At 34.9% G+C, this 13215-nt stretch overlaps 1 protein-coding gene across 3 annotated transcripts in view; it reads right to left on the bottom strand.

Moving 5' to 3' along the window:
• LOC116174767 (serine/threonine-protein kinase N) overlaps positions 1-13215 on the bottom strand; it is a 72820-nt gene that overhangs the window by 48709 nt on the left and 10896 nt on the right. For 2 of the 3 annotated variants that reach the window (XM_031492752.1, XM_031492754.1), the window contains exon 2: positions 12409-12705. The exons of the other annotated variant lie outside the window; for it this stretch is intronic. In XM_031492752.1, the coding sequence (XP_031348612.1) occupies positions 12409-12489 (81 nt within the window). In that variant the 5' untranslated portion in view covers positions 12490-12705. The remainder of the gene's footprint in view (positions 1-12408; positions 12706-13215) is intronic. 3 annotated transcript variants of the gene reach the window in all.

Here is a 13215-nt window from a genome sequence, read left to right as displayed (position 1 = left end):
TCGTCCCAACAAAATTATGTATAACAAAATATATAACAAAAATATATTTTAAAAAGTTATAGAAGACCTTAATTAAATTTTCATACCAATCGGCCTACTTTGATTTTTTATTAGCATCCAATACTTTTGAATTCATGTTTGTAACAAAAATCAAAGCAGGCTGATTTGTATAAAAAACGAAAGTCGAGTTTTTTATTTATATATTTATTGCCCCTCTTGTTCTAGGCCCTCAACAGACTTGCGCCCAATTACAAAGTGATCCGCATAATGCTTTTTAGAGGTGCCCCTGCAGAAGTTGATATGTCCTCGGATATGTCTAAGACGTAATTGTTTTTTTTCTATTTCGATGTGGAAACAATACTGAAACCGTACTTGATTGGCCCAGTTTGCGTGCGTTTCTAGACAGAAATGATGCTGAAAGAAATAGAAACGTATTATTTTTTTTATTTTGTTGGATTGGTACCCCTCGCTTTTTTGCCGTCAACGGTATCCGTCAAATCAAAACTAAACATAACCTGTAAAGTGTAAATAACGTACGAGGAACTTGACCGATTGTATTAATTCCGATTAATTTTGAATATATACTCCAAAGGGTGGAACTTTTTTTATTTTTACTTAGCGTAGTAAAATATGCCAGCAGTACATTCTTGCTTACTTTTTGAACTCCCTTCTCGGCCAGCCAGTTTTCAAAAATGTTGTACTCCTCGTGCTTTACTTTCGATTTTACAAGCAGTAAATTTAACGTCGCTTCATTGGTAATCTCGTGGATCTCTGGTGGGGTACAAGAGACGTGTTTGTAATCCGTATTCATCATAACTGCCGCAAAATGGAATTCACCGGTCTACAGCATTTTTGCGCATGGGGTTATGTATTTGTTTTTGTGCGAAAAAAATGCAAAAAACCAAAAAATAAAAATACCTATAAAATCTTACTTACATAGACATGATTTATTATAAGGTAACGTTCCTACATTTATAATCTGTTTGTCTTAGAGTCTACATGTTTGAAAATGGAACAGTTTTGCTGTTTTTGACATGTGCAACTGAAGTTTTTCTCATCAACCCCCAAATATGATCTTCCATCATGCTTCCAGCTTACTGGCCTTCGTAACGTGCCTAAATTCCATTATGTCTTAATGAAAGGGTTGTCCTTGTTATTCCGAATAAGCTCCCATATTATCCGTAAATTAATCTAAATGAAAATGTAACCTGTGCATCTTTAGAGACATTTTATACCCGATGATACAAAACCAAAACCCATCAGCTCGTCATAATTTTTAGCTCTATGGTTTCCCAGGAAACACTGAACGTGAAACTATGGACTATTGACTTAAAACTGTTCCAGGATTTTTTTTCTTCTTTGGTAAGTAACCGCGGGAAAATATCACCCTCCATTTTTCTTTTTATTTGAGGTAAAACAAAGATTCCAGCTTTAATTTTCGCCCCTGAAAGCTTTCAATCAAATCGCTATAACTTTTGTAAAAGCAAATGTTTTCGATGTCTAATTGCACTTTTTATTTATTTTTGCTTATTATAATCAGAATATATTATGTAAATCCCATGCGCAAAAAAACCAGGTGTCAAATTCTTGACAGAATAGCTTCCTAGCTGAAACCAAAAATTGCCAACATATGTACGCACTTACAGACGGGAAAAATTTATTCTTTAAAAGTTGCTTAAAATGATCTAAAACGTCAACATTTGATGAAATTTCGCATTGTACCTAGCTCATGCTATGAAGAGAAAACCGTCAATTCGTGGAATTGTATGCAACCAATATTACACGATTTCAGGATACGTCAAACATTTCTTGAACTGTTATCGAACATACCATTCCAATTTATTCGTTGTGAAAAATCGCAATTTGACACTAATAAAAAATACACACTAATGGGCAACTTAAATATGAAAGTTGGATGTTGCACATGCGCAACTCGATTTTTTGCGCATGCATTTTGTTTTCTTTTATTAGGAGGACCTACCATCCAAATTTCGTTTTAATTGTTCCATAAATAAGAAAATTGCATTTCTGCGCATGCGCAACACGATTTTTGCGCATGAATTTTGTTTGCTTTTATTAAAGGGACTTACCATAGAAATTTCGTTTAAATTGCTTCAGAAACAAGATCGTTGCGTTTTGCACATATGCAACACAATTTTTTGACTTTTGACAATTTTTTTCTCCGTTTTTTGATAATATAACCCGGCCCAATTTTTTGTAGGTTGTACACAGGAAAATAAGGTCTTCCAAATAATAGAATAAAAACTTTAGGTTGCTATTTGAAAAAAAAAGTTCGATGCCGTTACGGCGCTCCAAAATTTTTTTTCAAAAATCCGGCCCGTTATTTTTCTGTTCGGTATGCCTAAAACATACATACAAAATTTCAACAAAATCCGTCGAGCCGTTTTCTCAGAAAATTGCCAACAAACGTACGTACGTACGTACGTACATACAGACGGAAAAAAATTTTATTCTTTAAAAGTTTCTTAAAATGGTCTAAGACGTCGACATTTGATGAAATTTTGAAATGTTCAAAAAACGGCTATCGCAATAGCTACCTAGCACATGCTAGGAAGCTAAAAATATTTTTTTGTTGACCTGTGTTATGACCAAATAATTAAAAGTTTGAAGTTTGAAAATACAGGAATCAGGTTAGCCAACGTGAAAATAAATGAACTGTGTCTATTACCAACATACACTGAATGATAGTTTAAAATTACCTATAACAACGTCTAAAGGCAATATTTATAATTTGTATAATTTATTATTTAAAATAAAAGTCGAAATAGAAAAATAAAATAGTATAAAGCACACGTGTCATTTGTCTACTTGTCGCACTCGGCTTTTGCCGCAGCTTATGCGGCAAGCTACCTCGTGCGACAATCTTCGTCAAATGACACTTGTACTTTAATATACTATTACACGATTGACTGATTTTAAAATTGTTGTCTCATGTTGATGAAAAATCAAAGTAGGCCGATTTGTATGAAAATTGACCATAACTTCCATAACTTTTAATTCTAACCAACTTTTTAGCTTCCTAGCATCAGCATGTGCTAGGTATCTATTGCGATAGCCGTTTTTTGAACATTTCAAAATTTCATCAAATGTCGACGTTTTAGACCATTTTAAGCAACTTTTAAAGAAAATTTTTTTCCGTCTGTATGTACGTACGTACGTACGTTTGTTGGCAATTTTCTGAGAAAACGGCTCGACGGATTTTGTTGAAATTTTGTATATATGTTTTAGGCATACCGAACAGAAAAATAACGGGCCGGATTTTTGAAAAAAAATTTTGGAGCGCCGTAACGGCATCGAACTTTTTTTTTCAAATAGCAACCTAAAATTTTTATTCTATTATTTGGAAGACCTTATTTTGCTGTGTACAACCTACAAAAAATTGGGCCGGGTTATATTATCAAAAAACGGAGAAAAAAATTGTCAAAGTCAAAAAATTGTGTTGCATATGTGCAAAACGCAACGATCTTGTTTCTGAAGCAATTTAAACGAAATTTCTATGGTAAGTCCCTTTAATAAAAGCAAACAAAATTCATACGCAAAAATCGTGTTGCGCATGTGCAACATCCAACTTTCTTATTTCTGGAGCAATTTTAACGAAATTTGGATGGTAGGTCCCTCTAATAAAAGCAAACAAAATGCATGCGTAAAAAATGCACCTTTCTTATTTTTTCCGTCTGTATGTACGTACGTACGTTTGTTGGCAATTTTTGGTTTCAGCTAGGAAGCTATTCTGTCAAGAATTTGACACCTGGTTTTAATACATGTTTGTTCTATCTGCGAAAAGTAACTCCTGACTCATTTTTAGAATTCCGCTAAAAAGACAACCTGTAAATTATTAATTGAATTGGTTCAATTTTTTAATACCTTAGTTTGAGACTAAGCAGGAGCGATCCTCAGAACATGAAGATCAAAACGATTGTCATACACCTTAGGTGCACTCAATCCGTGGACACACTGTATATTGCTGAGCACAATGGCATGCGGTTACTCCGCCACCCACAAAATACCTGACCAGCTAGCTTAAAACAAATCAAAATTGAAACTTTTTATAATCTCTCCTCGTGCACATCCGGCATCTGCCATAAAGAAAGACCCTAATATTGACTAGAGACTAGACCAACTGGAGAGAGTCGGTGGCGTCGATCAACTTTCGAAAATTTCAAATAATTTATTACATAAATTTTGATCAACACCTGAAATAAATCTTGAGCACGAAAACAAAAATTTGACATGAAAACTCTACCTGGGTCGTACTTTGGATTCGAATAAACACACAATTAATTTAATGACAAATTAGCAAAATTAATCTAAATCATATGAAAGATTTAAAACAAAATCCCTGTAACAAAGAAAGGCGTACAAACTCTGTTTGGACATATTACTCTTCACGCAGGCGGTCGACAATTAAAAATTAAAAAATTCAAATTAGTTTTTTTCTTAATAATCCAAATAATCTCGAAAATTAGTGTAAAAAGATTATACACATTGTACACGCTCAACCGTCGTGAAACCTGCAGCCTCGTTTTTCGTTAATTCACGTATTTAAGGAAACACCACTTGCACCATAAAACAAACTCGAGATATAACCTTTTATAAAGTGCGCAAACTTGGGCAGATGTGTCTTACTTTTAACACCTTATCTAAATTGAATTACAAAGCGATAAAATTTAAACAAAAAATTACGCATTTACATAATTTTGTAAAAGGAAAGACAAACACTGACAAAAAATTCAAGTAAAATACACCAACTTGCTGTTTATTCGTAAATAATTCCCACATTTACACTTACTAAATTGAAATATTCTCATATACGGACAGGCATGTCATTATTTTTGGTGCTTAGGTCGAAATAACGTCTACATGACGTTGTTTACATAGCAATATTTTTTACGGTACTGTATACAGGATGATTCAATAATACATTACAAGCTATGAGGACACGAAGCACTTGAAATATTAAAGAAACATGTTTGTGCGAATGAATTAAGCGCATTTCAGGAAAGTCTATACCAAAAAGTAAGAATCATTTGTACCCGTTTCACAAGCGGGTGGATGGTGAAAAAAGTGATAGTTCAGAACACAGAGGAATCAATACACGCGTTAGTTGATTGATCTCGTAAAAATCGCAACATCTTACATGATATCAGACACTTCTTAATTGCGTCATAGTGAAGCCTCGGTGTAGAGTGCCGCGTTGTTGTCGAAACTGCGTAGTAGTGAAGCCTCATTGCTGCGGAGAAATTAAAAATGGAAATCGCATGGTGGCAAATACATAAAGACAGAACAACCGAGGTAAGTTTATATAAAGGGAGGCGGCGTAGAATTTGTCCGTCCGTCCGTACGACCCCACTCTTGCGGTTTTGAAGTACTTTTAAGTGAATTGTCCTAGAATTTTGGAATACCTCGAACGTGTGCCTCTAGTAAAACTTTTGAAATTGGAGGTGGAGGGCATGTTTTACTCTTCATTGTAGTCTTCTCGAAAGGATTAAGTTTCTACCAAGCTTTCTTCCGTGGGTGGTGGGGGGAGGGGATGTTAGACATTGGTTTTGTTTCATGGTATTTAATTGGACGTCTTCCGTGATCCAATACATAAAAAGACAGAAACAATGTATCACTTCAGAAGGACTGCACCAAATTAGATAATTCTTCTTTTTGTTGTTTATTACCAGGACAAGGTTTGTATAAAAGATAATTTCCAAAAAATTGGACGGAAAGACGTAAAAAACAATTTGTCGCTTTTCCGTCATTTGAAATTGCCATATAACTAATAGCCAAAGCGCCAAAGTGAGATCAACTACGGCTCTAGAAAAATCTTCTGCGTAAGCGGTAACGGTTTATTTACTTGAAAGATCCTCGTAACTTTTGAATGGATGCCTCTATCTATTGTTGGAATTTTAACCACGCATTTTACCGCGCAGTGCCAATCGATGTTCACTTTCTGTCTATCGGGAACCGTATCAGGTGACACTAAACGACAGCTGATGCGTTAGTTGAGAACGCATGGAATTTTAATTGCCATCATCCATATTTTATTAATCTCTGGCACGGATTCTCCTTTAAATCCATACATAGAATATAATTGCGTGTTTTTTCTGTCTTATCGTAAGTACCGTCATTTGCATTTTCCGTAATTGAAGTGTGCATTTCTTTAGGTTCGACTGTAATTTGTGTACGACAATTTTTCTATCGACAATAAAATTGTTGCTTAATCTACAATTATTAGCCCTCTTATTTAAGAGGATTGTACATTTTATGACAACGACGAGGGTTACCTTTGATTTCTTTTAGGGTTCAAGTTCCGGTTCGACTTTTTAGTTTTTAATTTTAGTCTTTGTCTTGTAAGTACCAGTTTAAATTCCGGATATGTTACGTTACACACGAATTCTGAATATTTGTGTGTTACGCTATCCCATTGTGGAGAGAATTCTTATTTTTGCCATTTTTACCTAAATTAATTTGTACTACCTTCGTATTTTCTGAATTTAATACGGGGAAATTTAAGTCAGAAATTGAGTGGCGCTCAACCATTGGTAAGTGCAACGAAGATCAACCGCCCAGAACGAACTACCGCTGTGTGGCAGGCGCACAAGCTTGTATTTTCTTGTTTAACCCTGAGCTAGTTGGCCTTTTACGCGATCGGCGATAGGTTTGAGGATACGCAGCCCCAACTCTACCCACCGTTATGAAGGAGAGTGGAGTATTACGAGTATTCCAGTCGAGTAGCAAGTATGGACAGCTTCTTCTGAAAGCTTTGCTATCTCTTCGGCTCTTCCCGATAGGTTTTGTCTCCTAATCTTCTTTTCTAGTGTTCACACAAGATTCAAGAATATAAATTGACTATTAGATCACAAGAGAACCAAAAAGGTAAAATATCACATCTATAAAAGTACAACGTTGTCGGCGCCAATTTTTATGTATTTTATTTACCTAGTCAATTTGTGGATAAGAAATAATCAATTGTTGACATTTGATTAAATAAATTCCTTGGACGTTTGTGTTTTGCGCGCAAAAATTCCGCTACCCTTTACTTTAGCGTGATCATCAAATAATCGCTCGCCTGTGTACAGTTCCAAGCCTAGGTTCAACAAACTGCAAACAATTCACTCGCGAAAGAAACAGGTGCTCGGCCTGGTGGTGAAAAATTTTTGAATATTTACTTGCCATGCATTCGATGGTACGTAAACGGAAACTCCGCGCTGCATTGTCGAGAATAATATATGAAAGAGTGTTAACGGAAATGGTAGAAAATTGCAGAAATAATGCATATACGTAGATCGAGTACGTGCGGGAACTACATAATTACATTAAACGTAGAAAAAATAATAATTACGCGGCGAAACTTTCACATTCCATCCTGAAATGACATCTTCATAATAAATCGACGGCAGCCAAAAGACTTATTGTTGTCTTAAAACGCCGTGACTATTATTAACGTTATCTTAAATGTAGGCTAAAGTGACACATCTTTGCTTTGAATGGCGAAGTTATTGTGTTTCGCGCCGCGACATGATGTGAAAAGAGAAACGAGGGAAAGGGTAGCAGCAACAATGCCGGTGACAGCGAGTTATGCTATAATGAACATCTGAAACGTATTTTCTTGTCAATATAAACAACTTTTCATTTCCTTTTGTTATTGTAATTATGGTTGAGTGCCAATTTTTGTTCGCTGTAACTTTAAAGTAAGTCAAACGGAAGAGCGTGCACGCAAGGACGGAGATATTATTCATCATGCACGCTGTAGAAAACTAGAAGAGGTGTCTAACCCCAATCAAATCAGAAACACCAAAATTTATAGTTAAAGATTTAATTTCAATTAAAAAACCATTTCCATCCCCGGGAAAATGAAAAAGTTATTCGATAGGTATTCTGGCACGATTACAGCGTTGTGTGTGGGTGCACCATCCTGTTGAAACCAAAAGTTGGAACTTTTCTTTTTGTGTATGTGTGTGTGACATTATATCATATCATTGAATAATAATTTATTATTCAATGATCATATTAAAAATTGCTGCTGAATACAGTGTGTGCGCAATGAGATAGTGTTTTTTTTATTTTTTTGTATCTGTCCAAATAACATCGAAAAAAATAAAAAACGAAATCGGTAAATTTCGGGTTTTCTGGCATATCTTCGGAAGTAATCGGAATTTTCTGACATGATAATAACTGTTTAATTGCGCGTCTTTAACCATCGTCGTATCTTTCATGGTTTCTGAGAGCCTAGACACCCTTATCTTGGAAACGGTGTATACAATTTATTTATTTTTACTAGAAGTGCCTATAGTTCAAAATTCAATGAAATGCCTTCATGAATAAGAAAGTTACCATCGGATGCGCACATCTGTTTGCCTTTACTAGAAGCGTCTCTGTGGTTAAAATTATGGAAACATCTCCTCGTACGTACATCAATCGTTAAAATTTTTCTTGGCTCAGGTGTCAAGAGCTATAGGCTACCGAATACAAAAACATAAAATGAAATATATTGCAAACTGCAGTAGTAAGGCCTAGGACGGACGGACAGATGGACAGACTGAGCGCATTTTCCCACGAAGTTTGGTGCGACATAGCAGCCACCTTCTCTGGCCGTCCGACTGTATGTCCCTCCGTCCGTCCGAGGCCTTAACTACTTCTACAGTTTTCAATATATTTAGTTTGTTCTTTTTCAATTCGGTAGCTTATAGCTCTGGCCCCAGAGCCAAGAAAAATGTTTACTATTAATGTGCGCATTTATTAATATATTTTTTTGAAATTTTAACCACAGATTATTCTAGTAAAGGCAAACATATCGCATAGCTAAAAATTAGATGTGCGCATGTGCAAACTGCACAATGCTAACTTTCTTATTTATAAAGATGGTTCTTTGCAATTTTCTTTGAAGTTTTAACCATAGATGCCAATGTGCCATTGGACAAAGTCAACTCCTTTACTTAGAGATAATTTTTTGAAATTTTAACCACAGGTGCTTCTAGTAAAGACAAACATATCGCAATGGCAACTTTCTTATTTATGGAGACATTTCTTTGAAATTTTAACCATAGAGGCTTCTAATAAAGAACATAGTGCACATGGCTATGGCAATTTGGGAAGTGAAAATGCGTTAAATTAACTCGTCTTAGGGCGAAAACTTTTTTACTTGATTTTATATTGAAGCATCTTCAAAGGTTTCCCTCAAAATTCTTGAGAGACTTCATGGACCTTTATGAAATCTTCGTCCCGAAAAATCCTTCAAAGAAACTATGTATCTATTTTTTTGGAGATTCTTCAGACGTTCTCTTCTTTTTTACAGATCTTTTAAGAATGATAACTTCTCGGATAACTTATAAAGAATTTTTAGAAATCCTAATGCAATTTTTGTGGGGTATGATACAGATTGAATTAAAATTTGTTGAATAATATTTTTGGCTTCAATGGCTACTTTTACGATGCTGATACACCGTTACCAAACGTTCTCCTGAAATTCTTCAAGACTTCAGGGCAATTTGGGAATTTTTGCAGAGATCCTTGAACCATTCGTCAAGCGTTATCTAGAGAACCGTGAAAGATTCTTCACATATTCTTTAAAGATTGCTAAAATCAAGATATTTTCAAGCATTTGTCAAAAAAATACAGGGTCTTCAAACTCAAGTCCGTACTATTGCTAACTTCGTTAATATAAGAGACACAGGGTCGGTCTCCAATTAGGGAATTAGTGTGCTCTTTACGCTAATTACAATGGTGAAAACAATTGACAGTCGCATTCTAAAAAAATACCCACAAAAACGCTTGATGAAATTGTCAATGTCTTCCTTATTTTTGAATTTAGAAATAGGACGTATGAAAAGTTTCGTTAACAATGTATTGTAATTCTCTACCTAGTAAGGATATCGTATACAGCGTGTTCCATTAGAAAAAGTCAGTTTTTGTCGTGTTTTTGAAAATGCGACAGTCAATTGTTTTTTTTGTTTTCATCATTGTTATTTAATTAAACCGATATTGTATCTCCTATAATTACCAAGTAGTAATAGTACCGACTTAAGTTTGGAGGCCCAGTATACTTTATGAAATTGATTCATCGAAGATGTTTCTATTATTCTTTAGAAATTCTTTAGTTCCGAGCGAGGTTCCGAGGTTATTCATAGATTCCTCGGGCGTGCTTTAGATTCTTTACCGATCCTGAACATGAATCTTTACCCTTCACAGGTTCAAATTTTTCGAATCTTCTCGAAATTCTTATAGATACTTCAAAAAATTATGCTTAGATAATTTCTAGAAAATTTTTAGAAATTCAAAATGATTATATATTTTCTTAGTTACAGAAAATACAGAAAAATGGTTATTACAAAAGTTTCTTTATAAGAAGTGTTGACGTCATACGGGGTCAGACAAAAATTTCTTTAAATGGAACCATTTAATCTAAACAGATCTTTCTTCAAAAATATAACACTAAACAATTCAAAATTGATTCAGAAAGAATCAAAAAAGATTGAAAAAAATTATTAAAAATTCAAAACACTTTTTGAAATTCTTTGTATTTTTGAATTATTTGAACCTTTTTTAAATGGTTTTTTTATCTTTTTGAATCTTTTTTTATTATTCAACTTAACTCAGAAAGAAAGAACGACGTTTGCGTTTTGCCTTGTTACCAACTAAATGGTACATGAATGAAGACTTTGCTACAATGTGAACAGACCAAATTAAAAAAAATTTTAAATCCTTGTATTTCTCTGGTATTCTCTGTGGACGTAAGTTAGAGATGACGCAATCAAAAATTTTCTTCAGGTACGTAAAACGCTTAGCGACAAACCCACTGGACATCTGCACTAATTCCTTACTTTACCCCATTTTCTATAGGAGCGTGTGCCATTATTCCCACATTTATTTTCTGGAAACAGGCTAAAAACGCCCTATTTAAAAAAAGGAAAGGCCTATTCGAAGCTAAACCTTATTCCTTGATCGCCAAGACGTGATCCATATTCATTTTTGGTGCCCAAGATATTTTTATTTAAAATATATCAAAATCGTTACCTATGCATCAATTTTATTGGGAAAAACGCAAAGCTCGATTGCTCGATACCCAAGAAGTGATCCATGTGTATTTTGGCCACCAAAATATTTTTATCCAAAAAATGTCAAAATCGTTTCTCATGCACTCTTGAGAAAAGACCAAACTCGATTGCTCGATGCTCACGAAGGAATCCATATTAACTTGTTAATTGTAGTGTTGGGAATAAGGTTGGCATTTTTTATTAAGGAGCAAAGTTTTCGAGTGGTTACCCATTCAAATACGAGTAGTAACCGACAGCAGCGTAGCTTGACTGAATTATTAGCAATAAACACAAACAAAAGTAAAAAAACGCAGTCGCAATAACGTGGCGCTAGCGCAAGATATTTACGAGAGAACGTATCAATAAAAAAAATTAAATTTTGTTTCTGTACGAGATAACCAAGAGATGGGATTCGGAACAGAACGATAATAAACTGCGATGGTTTTGAATCCTAGAAAAGATATCCGTTTCAGGGGATGATTTATTGGGGTATCACTGCGTCTGCATTAGCAAGCTAAGTCATTTCTTTTGTGAGTTCTGGTAAAAATTGCGACTACCAGTTCCGTAATCTTATATTTGACTATCACTTAATTAATTTATATACATGGTGCCCAATTATCTTGAGACAGTCGATTACTATTGTGGGAAACGTTTTTTCCTTACACTTACCATTTTTGAAGCTAGGAAGCTGTTCTGTCAAGAATAATTGGGCATATATTTTATATAAAGCTTTCTGGAAACGTGCTAGAATAACCCCAGGAAATTACATTAATGTGACGCGTACAAAATACCAATTTACGTTTTATCACCAAACATTGCAGTACGAGTAGCGCAATCACACGAGTATGACCCTGAGAAATTTCTGCAGTTCCGTTTATATCGTAACGCGTGCTGACTGCTGGACGACACTGGTAAAAAAATTCAATTTTCGCACCCACGAACCGATAAAGATAGACAAATCCTTGAAAATTCTCCCTAATTAGCGGGAGTGTCGACACGCTACGTCGCGAAAAGATTTTATATCGTCGATAGGAAACTTGAAAAGTTCTAACATGAAGAAAACAATGTTTAATAATTTTAATGAGAAAGTTTCCAAGAGATGTAATTTCCTAACAAAACAAAACAATATAAACGATGAGAATGTGAAAATTCTCAATACATAATCGCAAAACGTATCATTTTGTATCGTGCAATTCCCAGAGCCGGTGTTCGTATGACGTATAGAATCGACGTCATTGAAATGAATGGGAAGAACCAGACCAAAATCTATTTCTGGTAACATTTTTGAAATTTACTTACGCTAATAAACCTTTGACGTCACGTCTAAATGTGTATCAATCAAATAGATGTAATAAACAAGACATACCAGGCATGATCCCATCGAGTTTAGCGATCCAATTGAGCCAGAAGTGTCGCCGTGCAGTCCAGATTTTTTCAACACCAACATTTCACTCTTTTCTAACGGGTTAAAACTCGTTACGGTAATTAGCACACGCGTTCCTTGATTAACATATCCAATTTCACAGCAGTTTAACACTTGACATTATTGTTTACTGTACCTAAGTGATAGGTAGGTGTATATTAGAAAGTCTTTCGGCAATTAGAAAATTTAATTGTTATAGCGGAGCGTCGCGCTCGTATCGTAAAACTCGCGTATGCAATCCTGAAATATTATTATTATCGTTCGTTATATTAAAATTTCTTAAATTTATTTTCGCCGGCAATTGGCAACGGTTTAAGGACGATTGTTGAAATCGACCAGTTATGAATAACAAGACGAGTATTTTGGGTAAAAGAATATTATCGCGGACAGAGAGAGAAACAATTATTTTAGGGAAAACTAGTTTTCAAAATTCCATCAAAATTACGATTCGAAAATGGGTCAAACTTGACACGAGTTTCAGATACGTGAGATAAACTAATAATAAGCAGATGGTTGGATATTAAAAATATAGTCATTTATGGAGGTAGGGCATAGCTTCATTGGCGCAATAAAAGCGACGCCCATTATCGATGCGAAGACGCTAACGAACTAATAACGACGCGTCTAGAAACCGGAAGAAACCTCTAAGGTACAATCACAAATAGGTTTTTACCCCTTCTCCAAATTTGTATTTGTATTATCCTTAATTCATTCATGATCACGTACGTTTTTGAGTTACCAACGGCCATC

Source organism: Photinus pyralis, unplaced genomic scaffold (genome assembly GCF_008802855.1).
Source record: "Photinus pyralis isolate 1611_PpyrPB1 unplaced genomic scaffold, Ppyr1.3 Ppyr1.4_LG6, whole genome shotgun sequence".
In the NCBI taxonomy this organism is placed as follows: domain Eukaryota; kingdom Metazoa; phylum Arthropoda; class Insecta; order Coleoptera; family Lampyridae; genus Photinus; species Photinus pyralis.
The sequence above is the reverse complement of the archived record's forward strand: the minus strand, read 5'-3'. Positions and strand labels throughout refer to the sequence as shown.